General features: G+C 37.6%; 1 protein-coding gene across 1 annotated transcript in view; it reads right to left on the minus strand.

Annotated features, from left to right (window-relative positions):
- The window catches only part of MALRD1 (MAM and LDL receptor class A domain containing 1), a 761,302-nt gene that overhangs the window by 24,682 nt on the left and 717,710 nt on the right, over window positions 1-18,910 (minus strand). Inside the window, 2 exon segments of the mRNA XM_055332672.1 lie at window positions 11,390-11,486; window positions 11,580-11,659. Of these exon segments, the coding sequence (XP_055188647.1) occupies window positions 11,390-11,486; window positions 11,580-11,659 (177 nt within the window).

Here is an 18,910-nt window from a genome sequence, read left to right on the forward strand (position 1 = left end):
TGCAGCCATGTTTGTATATTGATCCTACCCCATATCTCTCTGATCTGGTTGATTTGACCAGCAATGGAATCTTGATCCCCAAGTGGGCTGATCAGAAGGTTTTCCTTTGGAATAAATAATTAGGCAAAAAGACAAAAATCTAGTATCTCCACATGTCTGAAGACATTATGGGTAACTAACACCCACCTACAAGGCAGCACCATTTTGTTATAAGGATGGAAGCAGAGGAAATATATGTTCAGAGAGAGAGAATCACCAAACAAAGAAGCAAAAAGAAGCAGAGATGAGAGGCAGATGAAGAATACTACTGGGTCCAGCCCTTCTTAACCTCATTCATTATTATCTTTGAGCTATGGGAAAAGTACATTTTAATACTAAATCTTCATTTTGATTAAGCTAAGCTTGAGATGCTTTCTTCCCCTCACTAATATATTTGGTAGTAAATAGCTAGCAGAAGAGTCACAGAATATATAATAAAATCTAGGAAACAGATCTCTAAAAGCAAGTTTAAGAAGCTTATTTCTGTGCTTAGAATTGTCTGAAGCATACAGCACTCCATCCTTTTTTAAAAAATGGAAAATAATAAATTTTCTTTAAGTCGCTGAAAAGCTTCTTATGCTACAGATTCTTTTTACAAAATCTACTGAAAAGTCTTCAGTTTTATTTAAAGAGAGTAACAAATTTCCTGCTTATATTAATTCCTGTATATTTCAATTTCAATATTATTTTCAGAATGAATCAAAAGATTTAAAATTTGATGTGCAGCATTTTTACATAAATATAATCAGTAGACAAGTAGTGTTTTTGGTGATGCTCAAAAACAATAATAATAAAGTATAGCGAGTCTTCAGTAGTCATGTATCGGATACTAATTATTCATTCGGAGCTAGATACTGGGGACATAAGAAAAGGACTTTAATATGGAAATAGTTAAGTAATAACACTACGTAATAGTGCTGTAACTGTCTTCCTGAGGACAACATTCTGACAGCTCAGTGACTAAACCTGAAGGGATGCCAGTTTTTGCTTGGTATCAAAAATATATGGATTTGGATAGCTCTGCCAGTAAGAGGGTGTGGGAAGCCATGTGTTTTGAGGAATGGTGAGACTTTTCCAAAGAGTAGGGGGTGGAAGGGTGAGGATGGTGGAAAGTTAAACTTGGTGCAGTGGTCTCTGAATGTCATTTGAGTTTCGCTAAAATAATTTAGAAAAAAAAAAAACTATGCATCTCCTTTTATATTTTTAACATCTAAAATTTTTATTGTTAACTTTAGTGGTTGCAAAGGATATAATTTCTGAAATATTTTATGTGAGCTCCTTACAAATATTGGATTTGTCTGCCATTAAATCTAAATGACAAAGTCAGTACTGCTCTCTACTCAAATCAAACTTAATTTTCAGAAAAAAATGGACTTCATTGTTCAACTCAAATAGAAATGTAAAATGTGTTTCAGGGAAATCATCTCAATTAATTGTGATTTCAAATCCTAAGTGGGAAAGGGCAGAGAGAAGGAGAGAGAAGTAACTTGGCAAAAGATTCCTTTCATGGTGTATTCTCAGATCATGCCTCTATTTGGCACCCTCAGAGGGTATTTCTCTGCCCTTCTCCTTATAATGTATTTTGATGAGATTAAGAATAGGTGTGAGGTAAAGAGGACACCTATGAAAGAAGAAATGAGTAGGGAAAAGCAGTAGGACAGATGTACTTTTTTCAACCATAAGAGAGTATGTTAAATTTTAATGTCTCCTTGAAACTACTTACACCGCATACCTTCGAACAGTGTCTGAGACCCTGAGCATCCTCTCATCAGGAGACCCCTGGTAGTGAGAACAGGGGCAGCTCCAGTTTTGGCCTATCTTGTTCCTTTGAGGGCCTCCTCTCTTCAGTCCCACAAATAAGAACTTCGTTATTGTGGCCTCTGGGGCAGGATATGTAGCGAGCAATTCGGAGATCATTCACAAGACTGAGAATACAGGCTTGGGTGTTAGTGTTGGGCAGTAATAGGGAATAAAAACCTTTTGAGATTTTAGAATTCAGAAGAGAAGGTACTATAGTGGACAGCAATGTAAATCAGACGGTCACAGAGAGAAATACTGTCTGGAACCTCAAGTGTTAGACTTTGTCTCTTCTAGGAAGTAAAGACTAAGTCTTGGGTATCTGATTCAATGAGCTATTTCAAGAAAATAATTTAAAAACATCTAAGTACTTTTCTTCTTTTACAATCATTTATTTCTAACATGTTCTATTAATCATCCTTTGTTCTTGGTCCAGTTCACGTATTTTAAGCAAATTTCATAACTATATCATCACTTTTAATGATTAAAAGTTAGTTTTTTTAATGACTAAGAGGTAATTCAATCCACTTGAAAGGTGCCAAGTAATATTAGACTCTAACCTCAGTCTGTGTCCTGCTCCTTCCCCATTTCAGACTTGATATTTGACCATAACTACTGCTTAGAGTAAGGAAGAGGATGAGGGTCATGATCTAATTTAGAAATATTCCCTGCCCCCCCCCTTTTTTTTGAGGTTTAACTCTGGTGTAGAAACTGTTCTCATTTCTGAGGAGGAAATGGAACGCTGGAATATTCCTAATACGTAGTCAGCTAGCGTTAGTAGGGAGCCCCTCCTCTCATCCCTCACCACTTGCACAATGCAAATGTAGTTCTGACTTTTTTGGTGGACTTCTCTCATGAACTTCATGGTGATAGCCTATGGATTTTGATGAGGGAGAGAGAATGAGAGAGAGAGAGAAAGAGAGAGAGAGAAAGAGAGAGAGAGAGAGAGAGAATGTGTGTAAATCAGTTACATTTATCTAACTCTTACACACATAAAAAAAAAACATTTACATAACTCTTACACACATAAAAAAAAAGAAAAGAAAGGCAACTATGTCAGCCTTCAGTTCAGCCTGGTCCCCAGTGCCCAGTCCAGGAGGGGCATCACCTCACCTAAACTGGCAGCTGCCTGAACAGCCCTACAATTCCATGTCCTCTGTGCTTCTTCAAATGGACAGAAGAAGGAAGCTCTAGGTTCTCTTCCATTCCTTTGGAGGATCATGCATAACTGGGATACAGTATAATCCCCGCCTCCCCTCTCCTGTCCTCTTATTGTTCCCAGGTATATTATACCAAAAGGCCCACAGGCCTTTTAAGGCCAGTGAATGCAGAATATTCCCATAACTAACTATTTTCAGAACATTAAACCGAAAATAATCTTTCTGTCTGTCTGAAAGGGTGCATGTGTCAGATACTCCAAAGAACTTTTCTTTTTCTATACTTGGCTCTAATGAGCATCAGGAAACAGATTTTATAGTTTTTTTTTTTTACCTTTTTTTTCTGGATATCACAAGTCTCAACTGTTGATTCCCTTGGAACCTTCTGATCTTTGGTGTTGGGTAGTGCTGGTGGTGGCATATCCTTCCCCTCCTTCACTGGAAAGAGGTAAAACTTCATACCAAAAATATTTTACTACCCCAAAGATAATGAGTCCATGAATGCCTTTTACCTCTTTTCTTTCCAGTCCTTTCCTAGTGGTAGATGGGAGAAATGAAAGGTTGGGTGTGACAATATAAATGGTTCTGCTTCCATTAGTAAGCCTCAGTGAGTTGTGTCTGATGACCCCAATTATTGGTAGTCTTCGACAGCTCTTCAAAATGTGTGATACTTGGAGCCTCTAATTTGAGGAATGTAGCCAGTTTCACTCAATTTCTTATGAATCTTCGGCAAGAGGAGTTTTTGTTACCTGAGTCCTGGTGTTTTCAGAAAGGGTGATATAAGCGATTATATCTAAGCTTTTCATCTTTAATAATGAAATTGCCCTTTATTTCTGGGACCTCAAAGGTAGGTTCTAGAATATGGAAATAAAATATACTAAACATATCTAGAAAAAAATCTATGTAGAAGAAATAATTGAAAGTAATAATATGGATCTGGAGCTTGGAGCAGAATTTCAGTAAAAGAAAGATGATTTGAAGCCATTAACATTTAGACAGCATAAAACCTTGGAGATGAATGACATCTCCCATGGAGAATGCGTAGAATGGGGATGGAAGCAGATATGGAGGGGAACTTTAAAATTGAAGGACAGAAGTGAGAGAGAAAAAGGAGAAGTGGCTGCCAGACTATGGTGTAATACCAACAGCATTTGCCTGAGAGATCTCTCCATAGTCCCTGTGGTATAGACTGACAACATGTATTTGCAGAAGTGAAATTGAGGGTTCTTTTTGTATATTCTCACTGGTTGTGTTAATATGACAACTTGTTCACATATTGTAATGATTAATTTTACGTGTGATCTTGGCTGGGCTATAATACCTGTTTACCCAACACTAGTCTAGATGTTGCTTTGAAGGTTTTTAAGGTATTATTAACATTTACAATCAGTCAGGTTTAAGTAAGGCAGATTCCCTCCATAATGTGGAGCCTTGTTCAATCATTTAAAGGCTTTAAGGACAAAGACTGAGGTTTCCAGAGGAAGAAGGAATTCTGCTCCAGCCATACAATATAGAAATCTTGCCTTTGTTTTTAGCCCAGTACACTTGCCTGGTGGATTTTAGACTCAACCCAGCACCATGAACTCTTAATTGAGTTGAATTTCCAACTTAGCAGCCTGCCCTCCCAAGTTTGATGTTTGCCAGCCCCCACCATTATATGAGCCAGTTCTTTAAAGTAAATCTGTATTTCAGTATATTACTATTTTAAATTATTAAAATGATTTCATTAATATTATGTGTAATTTGTATAAGTATGATAAAACAATAATAGAATGAGTATGATAATGCAATATCTTAAGATATATCAAATGTGTTAATATATAATTTGTCAATATTCTATATGTGTTAATATATTTAGATATTTAAAGATACAAATATACACATAGACAAAGAGAAATTATACAATATCTAATAATTTCTGTTTTTCTAGAGAATCCTAATACACGTGTGCATTCTAGCACACAAGCTTTGTGTGTATCTTTCTCACTAAGTTATAAACTCCTTTAAGTCCAGACAGCTTCTCATTCATGTGTATATCCACTTGTCTGGATATTTTAGGCATATAAGAAATAATTAAAAATTAATTAGATGAGTAAGATCTTCTTGATAATAATAGGTAGAAGATGTCATTTTTTTTCTGATGAACACAATAGTTCTATAAGAACTGCTTTAATTGATGATATCAAGATTGGTGTCTCCTAATTACCATGATTGCAGGCTAGAGATCTGAGAAGAATTCATAAAGTATAAAAAATTGGCACCAAAGAAAATGCAGTTATCCTACTGGATATCTCTGACACATTGATACTGGTGCAGATCTAAATCTTTGATCACAAATTCTGGCATGCAAGGGATGATGCATTTCTTTAATTTCTTAAAATATTAAATCTTATTCTGAGCCCTTATCTTGCTCAGTTTATGGAAAAGTCAATCACTTTTGTTAGTGGGGTGACCTGTATCCCATAGAGTGATAGGAAGATGTATATTGGGCAGGAAGCTCCCTGGATTCTGAATGGCAATGTAAAGTGAAGCTCTTACATTTTGTTTTGGTTTTGGTTTTTAATCCAAATATGAAAAATATAAAGTGTTATATTAAATTTCAGGTGTACAATATGATTCAAAAAATTCTACACATTTCCCATTGCTCATGAAGTGTACTCTTAATCCCCTTTATCAATTTCACCCATTCCCCACCCACCTTCCCACTTACCCATCAGTTTGTTCTCTATGTATGAGTCTGATTTTTTGGTCTCTTTTTTCTTTGTTTTGTTTTAAAAATTCTACATATGAGTGAAATCATATGGTATTTGTCTTTCTCTGATAGACTTCTGTCACTTAGCTTTATATCCTCTAGATCTATCCAGGTTGTAACAAATGGGAAGATTTAATTCTTTCTTACAGCTAAGAAATATTCCTCTCTCTCTCTCTCTCTCTCTCTCTCTGTGTGTGTGTGTGTGTGTGTGTGTGTGTGTGTGTGTGTGTGTAAATATACTAGGTATATCCGTTTTTTTGATATTTTCAAAAAAATAGTACCTGGTTTCATTGATCTGTTCTCTTTTTTTTCAGTCTCTATTCCACTTATTTCTAGTCTTTATTATTTTGTTCCTCCTATTGACCTTGGGCTTTTTCTTTTTCTTGCTCCTTTAGGTATAATATTAGGTTGCTTATTTGAGATTTTTCTTCATGTATTGCTATAAACTTCCCTTTTAGAACAGCTTTTGCTGAATCCCAAAATTTTTGGACTCATTTGCTGTTTAGTAGCATGTTATTTACCCTCCATGTATTTGTGTTATTTCCAGATTTTCTCATGTGATTGATTTGTACATTCATACTTTTGTGGCCAGAGAACATGCCTGATATGATTTCAGTCCTTTTGAATTTGCTGAGACTTGATTTGTGTCCTAACAATGATCTGTTCTGGAGAATTTCCTGTGCGTCCTTGAACACAATGTGTATTCTGTTATTTTTGTATGAGACTATCTGAATATACTTATTAGATCCATCTATTCCAATGTGTCATTCAAAGCCACTGTTTCCTTTTTAATTTTCTGCCTGGGTACTTTATCCATTGATGTAAGTGAGATGTTAAATCTCCTGCTATTATTATATTGCTGTCAGTTTCAACTTTAATGCCTCTTAATAGTTCTTTTTTTTCCCCCTTTTTTAATGTATTTAGGTGCTTCCGTGTTGGGTGCGTAAATATTTACAACCGTTACAGTCTCTTGCTGAATTGTTCCTTTATCATTGGGTGGTGTCTGTGTTTCTTGTTATAGTCTTCATTTAAGGTCTATTTTATCTGATATTAAGTACTGTTACCCAGCTTTCTTTTTACTTCCATTTGCAAGGCAAATGTTTTTCCACCCCTTTGCTTTCAACCTGCATGTGTCTTTAGATGTGAAGTTTATCTCTCGTAGGCAGCATATACATAGGTCTTCGTATTTTATCCATTCAGTTATAATGGATGTCTATGATTACACTATGTCTTTTGAAGATTTTATTTATTTATTTATTTATTTATTCATTCATTCATTCACTCACTCATGAGCGATGCAGAGACACAGGCAGAGGGAGAAGCGGGCTTCATGCAGGGAGCCCGACATGGGACTCGATCCCGGGTCCCCAGGTCACACTCTGGAGGCGCTAAACTGCTGAGCCACCTGGACTACCCTGGAGTATGTCTTTTGATTGGAGGTTTTATTTCATTTACATTCAAAGTGATTAGCAATAGGTATGCACTTATTGACATTTTGTTACTTGTTTTATGGTTGTTTGGGTAGTTCTTCCCTTTCTTTTCCTGCTCTCTTCCCTTGTGGTTTGCTGGCTTTCTTTAGTGATATATTTGGATTCCTTTCTCTTATTTTTTTGCATGTCTGTTGCAGGTTTTTGATTTGTGGTTAGCACTGGGTTGATGTATAATATCCTACGCATATAGAAATTTATATTAGTTAATGGTTGCTTGAATTGGAACCTATTCTAGGGATGCATGAGTGGCTCAGCAGCTGAGTGTCTGCCTTTGGCTCAGGGCATGACCCCAGGGTTGTGGGGTATCAGGTTCCTCGCAGGGAGCCTGCTTCTCTCTCTGCCTCTGTCTCTGTGCCTCTCATGAATAAATTAAATCATTCAAAAAAATTGGAACCCATTCTAAAAGCACAAAATCTTTAACCTCCCTCCATGTTTTATGTATATAATATTATACTTTACATCCTTTTATTTTTGAATTCCTTGACTGATATTCATTAATTGATATTACTGCTTTTATGTTTTAACTGCTGTATTTGTGTTATAGGTGATTAATCTAGTATGTGTGTATGTATGCATGTTTGTTTTAAAGTTTTTTTTGTTGTTGTTGTTGTTTATTCTCTACACGCAACTTGGGGCTTGAACTCACAACCCAGAGATCAAAAGTTGTTTGCTTTTTTGATTGAGTCAGTCAAATTTATCTTCCATTTATGACCTTCTTTCCATTCAGAGTCTATTTGAACATTTCTTGTTTGACTGATCTAGTGGTGATGAACACTTTTACCATGTTTGGAAACTCTTTGTCCTTGTATTGTGAATGAAGGTCTTGTTGGATAGAGTATTCTTGGTTGTAGTTTTTTTCCTTTCAGCATTTGGAATAGATTATGCCATTATCTTCTGGCCTGCGAAGTTTCTGCTAAAAAAGTAGCTAACAAGCTTTTAAGGTTTCCCTTACAGGTACCTGTCTTCTGTTCTCTTGTTGCTTTTATATTTTCTTTTTATCACTACTTCTTGCCATTTTAATTATTATGTGTATTGGTGTGAACCTCCTTGGGTTGATTTTTGTTGGGGGCTCTCTCTGCCTCTTGGATCTTGATTTCTGCTTTCTTCCCCAGATTAAGGAAATTTTCAGCTATTATTTCTTCAAATAAATTTTCTGCCTCCTTTTCTCTTTCTTCTTCTGGGATTCCTAAAATGTGACTATCGTTACACTTGATGATGTTGCTGAGTTCCTTTAACCTATTCTCAATTTTATTATTCTTTTTCTTTTTGCTGTCCCACTGGTTGTTTTCCATTATTATGTCCTCCAGGTCACTGATCTGTTCTTCTACTTCCTCTAATATACTGTTCATTTCATCTAGAGTATTTCTAACTTGTTATGTTTTCTGTCTCTTTGTTGAATGTCTCACTGAGATCCTCCACTCTTTTCTCTAGTCCAGTAAGTTCTTTATGATTGTTACTTTGAGTTCTCTATTAGGCATATTGCTTATCTCCTTTTTCTTTAGCTCTTTTTCTGTGATTTTTGTCCTGTTCCTCATTTGTGATCCATTCCTCTGTCTCCTCATTATGTTTAAGTCTCTGTGATTAGTACTATAGAGTAGAAAAGTCAGTTGTGTCTTCTGATTTAAAATTAGTGGCCTTACAAAGAAGAGTCCTGGGATGCCTGGGTGGCTCAGTGGTTGAGCACCTATCTTCAGCTCAGGGTGTGATCCCGGGGTCCTAGGATTGAGTCCCACATTGGGCTCCCTGCATGGAGCCTTCTTCTCCTCTCTCTTTCTCTGTGTCTCTCATGAATAAATAAATAAAATCTTAAAGAATCCTGTGGTGCCTTATAGAACACTGCTCCCTATTCACCAGAGACAGTAGCTGCATAGTTGGTTTCCTTTATTTATTGCATGCACCCCAGTGTTGTGGCTGAGCCTTGTTTGCATTCTGTCCAATAGGCTACAATGGCCCCCTTTCTCTGTTCTGGGTAGGATTTGGTCCTTGTGCTATTAAGAGGCCAATCTGTGGTTGCCTTGGGCCTTAAGTTGGTTCAGACCAGATGCCTGCCATCAGCCCATTTTCTGGGGCTCTGGTAGCACCAAATTGTAGGATGTTCTCCCTGTATTTTCTCTGAGAGGTTTTCTTTGGTGAATGGGGTCTTTTATGAGACCAAATGTCTGCCTCCAGTCTGTTGAGGTTGAACTACAGCCCTGGACTACAGGGCTTTTTCCTTGTGCAGCTCCCTGTGAGTTTTTTTTTGTTGTTGGTGAGTGGTATTGGCAATCTGATGGGATGTCTGTCTGTAGTCCCCTGCTGGGAGCTGCAGTGGAACTGGTGTGTATGATTATTTTCCCCTCTCCCCAGGGTAGCAGTTACTTTGGAATGGTGCTTTTCACTGTTGTGGTTGATTGCAGGATGATACTTGTCAGAAGCTGCTATGGAGGGACTCCTCCCCAGTGGAGCAAGTTGGGTGGGGTGAGTCTTCAGTAGAATGCAGGGCGTGTGCTGTTAGAAAAGTAGGTGGGGAATGATACTGGTTCCTAGCAGGGCTACTTGTAGAATGAGATTTGCCAGTTGCTGCTTTGGAATGATTCCTGCCTGGTTGGGTGATTATGATGGGGGAGGATCCACAGGAGAATGCTGGGGCAGGAGATACAGTGTCAGCAGGCTAGGTAAAAAGTATTCATGCTCATTCTTAAAGATGCCTGGTTGTCTAAGCTGGCAGCAGGGAAACTGTCACCTGCCAGCTCTTATGTTCTTGGATAAATCTCCTAAAGATCCTTGCTCTTGCAGAATAATTAAAGAAATTCTGAGATAAGTAAAGAAATCTAGGGCAGCCTGGGGGGCTCGGTGGTTTAGCACCACCTTCAGTGCAGGGTGTGGTCCTAGAGACCAGAAACGAGTCCCACGTCGGGCTCCCTGCATGGAGCCTGCTTCTTCTCTGCCTGTGTCTCTGTCTCTCTCTCTCTTTCATAAATAATAATAAAATAATAAAATAAAATAAAATAAATAAAATATAAAATAAAATAAAAAAATAAATCTACTGTATGCCTACCCCAGGTAATTTTCAGACTGCTGATGCTTTGCTGTATCTTAGCAGTGTTGATTGTTATGTTCTATCTTTAAGGGTGGGGACTCAGTTTGCTATTCCAGCTCTTCCAGAGTAAAGCCTACCGATTTTTAAAGTACACAGGTTTAAGCTCTGCTGGTTATAAAAACTCTGAAAGTTAAGCCCCACTGTTTTTCAGTGTGTAACAAATGTTACACAGTTTGTCTTTCCAGGGAAGGCCCCCCATGTTTGGAGTGCTTGATGTGGGGTCTGTTCCTCTTCTTCATGATTGTGGTATCCTGGTATCCTCCTGTTTGTGGTTAATCTTGTAGGAGTTTGGTTCTTGACTATTTCTCTGTCCCTCCTACCATTTTTGATGTGGCCGCTGCTCTGGACTTAACTGAATGGAGCCTGTTCTGTCAGTCTTTGGGTCATTTTCTGGGTTAGTTGTACTGATGTGGCTATTATCTAGGTATATCCATGGGAGGAGGTGAGCTTGGGATCTTCCTACTCTGCTGTCTTTACAGGCTCTCTCCTTCCAGTAATTGGGTTCTTCTTAGTTTTGCATGAGTTCTTTAGGTTCAGCAGCTTCTGGTCTCTGTTCTGTGTATTACCTAGAACCTGGGAGTCTAGGCTTGAAATACTGATGTTTAGAGCATACTCAGAGGGCCAAGAAAGCATCTCTTTTGCAGTTCTGCTGCCGTCCCCCAGGCATCACCAGCCAGTGTGACACACTCACTCATTCCTTCATGTCTTCTAACCTCTAGAGAATGCTGCATTCCCTTTCTTGTTGTCATCAAAACTGCTTTTAACATATGTGAAAAGTAAACTTAAGGCTTTTTACTGAAAAAAAAGAATGATTATTGTTAAGTAGCTCCTATGTTCATCAAAACTGCTTTTAACATATGTGAAAAGTAAACTTAAGGCTTTTTACTGAAAAAAAAGAATGATTATTGTTAAGTAGCTCCTATGTTCTGCCCAGAAAGAAAGAAATCCATAAAGCATAGACACACTAATGTTACCTGCATGTAAATGGAGTGAAAGAAAAATAGAGCAAATGAAGTGTTTCAGAAAATTGCTCTGCCACAGTATATTTTATTCAGCAATCAAAGGCATCACTTACCTGACTGGTACTTTTATATTTGCAAGAAAACACTCGGCTGTGACTATAATATGAGTCATCAGGAAAGCTAATCCAATGCCCAGGAGAGTCCATATATCTGGAATTTCAAACCAATTAAAAAGATAAATATGCAGTGAAAAACATTAAAAACTCCAAAATCGAGCAATTATTTAGTCACAATGTCACCTACTATTCTGAGTGTTCATGAAATCCGTAGGGGAAGGGTTAACCTTGATGTGGCATCGATTTCCTTTCCATCCTTGTCCACATCTGAAAATGAGATAAAATGTGATAGCTAAATTAAGAAAAAAAGTTGAAACTTATTTTAGCAACATTATAATGGAATAAAATGACTAATGTCAATAGCTAATAATACAAGCAATGTGGATAACTTTGTTAAGAAACCAAAAATATTAAACCAGAGCAAAAACAAAATTAAATTTTATTATTTTCATAATTGTATAAGATGATCTTAAAAAATATTTAGCACCTTTTGACTTTATCTCTAAGTTGAGAACTTAGTTTTCACATGTCCCTTTCTTATTTTCAGTATTGATTTGATTTATAGCAGTGTCCAATACAATATTACTTTATTGATCATTTGTCTCAAAGCTAAAAGCTAGTACTTTTTTCACTAGTGAACAGATTTTTTTCAGTATTGATGGAAATAGTAAAATTACTAGATTTACATAAATCAGTATATTTGTCACTACATCTGGATGATCCTTCAAGTGCATAGATTTGAAACCAGGTTAATAATCTCATTGGATATACCTGCAATACTACTATGATATAGTTAACTTTGCTTTATTTAGGAATATCATGATGAAACCTAAAACATAGGGAGTATTTTCTTTATAGTTGGATAGTTGGCTTTCAGCATTCAGAAATGGGGACTAGCTTATACTTCAAAGGAAAACCAGGTTTGTTTTTAAGCAGTAAATAGATTTTTTTTTCTGGCATAGTATGTGTTTCCATGTGAGTGTGAAAGCTTATAGATTCATAACTTTTTATCAAAACTAAGAGGATACAAATTATTTTTATTTATGTTTGGTTGAATCTTCTATCAAGTTCATAATACATACCACAAAATCAGATTTAAAAGTAGCTTTTAAATCTGTGTGCGTTGAAACTGTTACAAGCAATGCTTTTTCCGCATATAGTTGTATTTTCCCTTTTTTAATTTGGAAATTTAAATGTTTAATGGCAATTTCTTCATTAAAAAATACTTCCTTAAATATAAAAAGCTTAAAGTTTTCAAGAAGGTCCATAATAATGCCTTCCTTCCAGGGTGCCTGGGTGGCTTAGTCATTTGAGTGTCTGTCTCTTGGTTTGGGCTCAGGTCATGATCTCAGGGTCATAGGATCCAGCTCTGCATTGGGCTCCGTGCTCAGCACCCAGAGTCTGCTTGTCCCTCTCCCTCTGCTCTCCACCCTGCTTGCATACTCCCTCTCTCAAATAAAATCTTAAAAAAAAAAGTCGGGATCCCTGGGTGGCGCAGCGGTTTGGCGCCTGCCTTTGGCCCAGGGCGCGATCCTGGAGACCCGGGATCGAATCCCACGTCGGGCTCCTGGTGCATGGAGCCTGCTTCTCCCTCTGCCTGTGTCTCTGCTTCTCTCTCTCTGTGACTATCATAAATAAAAAAAAAAAAAAGGGAGTGAGAGAATGCCCCCTCACAGAACTAGAAGAAATAATACTAAAATTCATATGAAACCACAAGAGACCCTGAATGGCCAAAGCAGTCTTAAAAGAGAACAATGCTTAAAGGTAAAATCCTGGATTTCAAGATGTACTGCAAAAAAAGTAGTGATCAAAACAGTATGGTACTGCCACAAAAATACATAGAACAAAATAGCCCAGAAAGAAGCCCATGCTTATATGGTCAATTAATTTATGAAAAAGAAGGCAAGAATACACAATGGAGAAAAGACAGTCTCTTCAATAAATGGTTCTGGGAAAACTAGTTTCATACAAAAGAATGAAACTCGACCATTTTCTTACACCATACACAAAAATAAACTCAAAATGGATTGAAGATCTAAGTGTGAGATTTGAAAATGTAAAACCCTGAGGAAAACATAAGCAGTAATTTCTTGCATTGGACTTAGTGACATTCTTTTAGGTAAATCTCAGACAAGGGAAATAAAAGCAAAATTAACTATTGGGACTACACCAAAATAAAAAAGCTTAATAAAAAATAGCTTTTGTCCGATGAAGGAAACCATTAGCAAAACAAAAAAGCAACCTAAGGAATGGGAGAAGATATTTTCAAATGATAAGGAATTAATATCCAAAATATATAAAAGCCTTATATAACAACACCCAAAAACAGTCTGGTTGAAAATGGGCAGAGGACCTGACTATTCAGATCCTTACTGTCAAGTCATGACATTTTTCCAAAGGAGACATCCAGATGGCTGACAGACACATGAAAAGATGCTCAACGTCAACAAATCGTCATTGAAATGCAAATCAACCACAATAAGATATCACATGCTTCTGTCAGAAGGTCTGGAATCAAAAACACAAGAAATAACAAGAATCGGCCAAATGTGGAGAAAAAGGTACCCTTGTGCACTGCTGGTGGGAATGTAAATTGGTACAGCTACTATATAAAACAGTATGGAGTTCTCTCAAAAAATTAAAAATCTTATGTTCAGTAATTCCCCTACTTGGAATTTTCCCAAAGAATACAAAAATACTCTTTAAAAAAATAAATGAACCATTAAGTTTATTATTAAGTTTATTGCAGTGTTATTTAAAATAGCCAAGACATGGAAGAAATCTAAGTGTCCATCATAAATGAATAGATTTAGTATGTGTGTGTGTGTGTAATATATATATATATATATATATATATATATATATATATATATATATATATAGTTGTTAGCCAAAAAAAGTTAAGATTTGCTGTTTGCAGCAACATGGGTATACCTAGAGGGTATAATACTAAGTGAAATAAGTCAGACTGAGAAAGATAAATACCAAATTATTTCAGTCATATGTGGAGTATAAGATGAAAAATGCATTAAGGGAAGAGGGAGAAAGGGAAATTTTTCCTTATGTTTTTAAAGTAAAAATGTAGGAAAATTTGATCATTTTGATGTCTCTGAAACTGATTTTTTTTACTCTTGTCATTCATAAGGTGTGTTCTTTTTCATTCCTTAGTTATTTTTGAATCTACATGCCAGTTTTCACATGTGTACACACTGATGTCATATAGATATGGGGGACACTTTTTCCTTCTGGGTTATTTCGTCTCCTTTAGATTTTGAAATTCCATTTCACTAGCATCAGATTAGAACTCCAACAATATCTAAGTAAATTATAATTTTAGGCAAACTGTAGGTGTTTGAATGTGCCTATTAAATTCCAGTGGAAAGTATCTTGGAATACCAGTGAAAAAAATAATGGGAGAAACTTCCAGTTAAGCTGGCAGAGAAGAAGGATCCTAAGTTTTTATCATCCCACGGATGCAAATAGGTGATACTCATGTAAGTATAAATAACCCAGAAAATGACCAAAGACTGACAGAACAGACTCTGCACAACTAAATGTAGAGAAGAGACCATTTTGAAGAGTAGCAAGGGCAGAGATCTGGCTGGGAGCCAAACTAACCCACAAATGTGTATTTTGAGGAAGGATGTCACATGTGTGGGGAGCGGCACACTAGATACTCCAGGCATAGGGGAACCACACTGGGAAGACAGAGGCCTAAAACATTTGGTTTTGAAAATTTGGTTTCATGAGTTTTGATAATCACTGGGGCTTAACACCTGAAATTTTAAAAATCAGCCATTTAGCTGTGGGAGAATCAGAAGGCTATAGGAAACTGAGTCCCCACCCTTAAAGTGACAGTGTAACAGCTCCCCTAAGATATAGTATAGAAGCAGCAGTTTGAAAAACACCTAGGATTTATGGGAACATTTATGTTCTAATCACAGAACATATGCGGAGGGGCATGGATTTTTGGGAAACTACTCCAAAAACAAAAGAGCTGGCACAATTTCCTTATACCATCCCCCAGCCTAGATACAGGGATACCTGCAGGAACCAGTGCAACCTACCTAGTGGCCCTAACCCCACCCTTTGAAACCATGCCTCAACAATTTTCCAAAGCAGCCACAGAAGGTCTTTTCCCACAGAAGACCAGTGAAAATGTGCTAACACCACTCAACCTGCCTCTGTGTTTTCCTACAGACCTGCCTCCTCCAGCCTGGCTTTGGCAGAAGTTTTCTAAAGTAGCTACAAGTCTCCTCCTACAGTGGACTTGTGCAAACCTTGCTAACACAGAACCACAACCACTGTGTTCTCTTGTGGACCTACCCCATTCAACATGTCCTTGGCTAGAGTCCATCCAAAGCTGCACCAAGCATAGCAGTGTGCAAGCAACCCATATAGGCACTAGCATCATTTCAAAGTGATTCCTGCACTGTGGAGAAGGGAAAAAAGAAAAGAAAAACAAAACAAAAATAGTTCAAGTGTAGCCACAGCAGTGTAGTCACAGCAGTGGGCTGGGGGCAGACATCTGCTCTGAATGCAGCTGTGCCCACCAATGAAAGCTCTGGGGATGGCACATTCTACTGTGGCCCAGTCTGATCCAGCTCAAGCTCAAGGTGGCCCCAGCCTGGCCCCTTAATAGAAGGACCAACCACTGCCCACAACAGGAAAAGAGAACCACAGAGCTGACAGAGATGAAGGCATGTGTGGCTCAAACACAGTGGTAGAGTGTAGGCAAAACACATAGGATGCACCTCTGAAGTGTCAGGTTCTGATGAATGGGGGACATTGTACTGCAAGGCCCATAAAGCTACTACTTTCAAGAAGAGGAGATGTAGCTGAATTTCCTAACACACAGAAACACTCAGAGTGATTTAGACAAAATAAGACAGAGGAATATGTCCCAAATGAAAGAAAAGAACATGATCTCAGCAAGAAAGCCAACCAAAAATGGAGATAACATGCCTCATAGAGAACTTTAAGTAACAGTTATAAAGATACTCCCTCAACTTGAAGAAAGAGTAGAGGGTCTCAGTGACACCTTCAACAAAGAGATGTAAAACATAAAAAAGAACCAGAAAGGGGCACCTGGGTGGCTCAGTGGTTGAATGTCTGCCTTTGGTTCAGGTCATGATCCTGGGGTCCTGAGATAGAGTCCCACATCAAGTTCCCCACAGGGAGCCTGCTTCTCCCTCTGCCTGTGTCTCTGCCTTTCTTTCTTTGTCTCTCACGAATAAATAAATAAAATCTAAAAGAACCCAATGATATGAATAAATAAATGAAATTAAAAATACACTAGAGGGGGAAGCCTGAGTGGCTCAGCAGCTGAGTGCCACCTTTGGCCCAGGGCATGATCCTGGAGTCCTGGGATTGAGTCCTACATCAGGCCCCCTGCATGGAGCCTCCTTCTCTGCCTCTCTCTCTCTCTCTCTTTGTCTCTCTCTCTCTCTCTCTCTGTTTCTCATGAATAAATAAATAAAATCTTTTAAAAAATACACTAGAGGAAATAAGTAGTAGACCAGAGGAAGGAAAATAATGGATCACTGACCTAGAAGACAGAATAATGGAAAGTACTCAAGCTAAACAGGAGAAAAAATAAATGAAAAAATGAAAAAAGATGAAGGGAATCCAGCAACACCACCAAGTGTAATAACATTTAGATTACAGAAATCCCAGAAGAAAAAAAGAGAAAAGAGAGTGCAAAATTTATTTAAATAAATTATAGCCTAAAATTTCCTGAATCTGGGGAAAGAAACAGAAAACATATCCAGAGCCCACAATAAAACCAACCCAAGGAATTACACACCAAGAGACATACTAATTTAAACTGCAAAAAGTAGTGATGGAATTTTAGAAGCAGCAAGAGAGGAGATTCCCTGGGTGGTTCTGTGGTTTAGTGTCTGCCTTTGGCCCAGGGCGTGATCCTGGAGTCCAGGGGTCGAGTCCAGGGGTCGAGTCCCACATCGGGCTCCCTGCATGGAGCTGCTTCTCCCTCTGCCTGTATCTCTGCTTCTCTCTCCCTCTCTCCCTCTCTCTGTCTCTCATGAATAAATCAATAAAATCTTAAAAATAAAAGCAGCAAGAGAAAACAAAAACAAAAACAGAAGATACCTATAAGGGAAACCCCATAAGGCTGTCAGCTGATTTTTTTTTTTTTTTTTAGCAGAAGTTGTGTAGGCCAGAAGAGAGTGGCATGATCTATTCAAAGTGCTGAAAGGAAAACAAAACAAAACCTAAAACCAAGAATACTTTACCCACCAAGGCTGTCATTCAGAATAGAAAAGATTGAAGAGTTTTTCTGACAAACAAAAGTTAAAAGAATTTATCACCATTAAATCAACCTTACAGGATATATTGAAATGAGACCCCTTGAGTTGAAAGGAAAGACTATAAGCATCAGTAAGAAAAGTAAGAAGCACAAAAGCAGTAAAATTAAATATATCAGTAAAAATCAGTCAAGGGATTCACAAAATGAAAGAAGGTAAAGTATAACATCATATACCTAAAATGTGGAGAGGAGAAAATTGTAGTGCTTTTAAAATGCTTTCAAATTTAAGTGACCGTTAACTTAATACAGACTACTATAAGCATAAGTGTTACAGATAAACCTAATGGTGACTTCAAATCAAAAATAGGTAATAGATACACAACACAAGGGGCAGGGAGAGGGGAACAGAATCTTCACTGTGCTGAGCTCAGAACCTGATGTGGGGCTCAATTTCACCACTCTAAGATATCAGGACCTGAGCCAAAACCAGGAGTTAGATGCTTAACCACTGTGCCACCCAGGTGCCCCCAAAATAGACTTTAAAACAAAAAGACTGTGGTAAAAAACAAGGATAGTACATAATAATAAAGGGAAAAATCCAAAAAGAAGATATTTGTGCACCCAGCATGGAGCACCTAGATATTTAAAGCAGCTTTTAACAAATGTAAAGGAAGTAATCAATAGTACAATGACAGTAGGAGACTTTAATACCCCATTTACACCAATGAACCCATCATCCGGACAGAAAAGCAAACAATGGCTTTGTTTGTTTATACAATATAATAGCATTTTTCAAAATTTATTTTTAATTTTTTAAAGATTTTTATTTATGAAAGACACACATACACACACAGAGGCAGAGACATAGCCAGAGGGAGAAGCAGCCTCTCTGTGGTAGCCTCATGGGGAACTCAATCCCAGGACCCCAGGATCACAATCTGAGCCAAAGGGAGACACTCAACCACTGAGCCACCTAGGTGCCCCTCAAACAGTGGCTTTGAATGACATATTGGACTATATGGATTTATGTGGATCTAACTATATGGATCTAATAGATATATTCAGAACATATCATCCTAAAACATCAGAATACACATTCTTTCAAGAGCACATGGAATATTCTTCAGAATGGATCATATGTTAAACCACAAAAGAATTCTCAGCAGTGGGTAGAAGAGGAAAGAAACTTTCCAACTTCATTCTATGAGGCCAGCATTGCCCTGCTCCCAAAACCAGATAAAGACACTACA

This window comes from Nyctereutes procyonoides, unplaced genomic scaffold, assembly GCF_905146905.1.
Source record: "Nyctereutes procyonoides isolate TBG_1078 unplaced genomic scaffold, NYPRO_anot_genome, whole genome shotgun sequence".
In the NCBI taxonomy this organism is placed as follows: domain Eukaryota; kingdom Metazoa; phylum Chordata; class Mammalia; order Carnivora; family Canidae; genus Nyctereutes; species Nyctereutes procyonoides.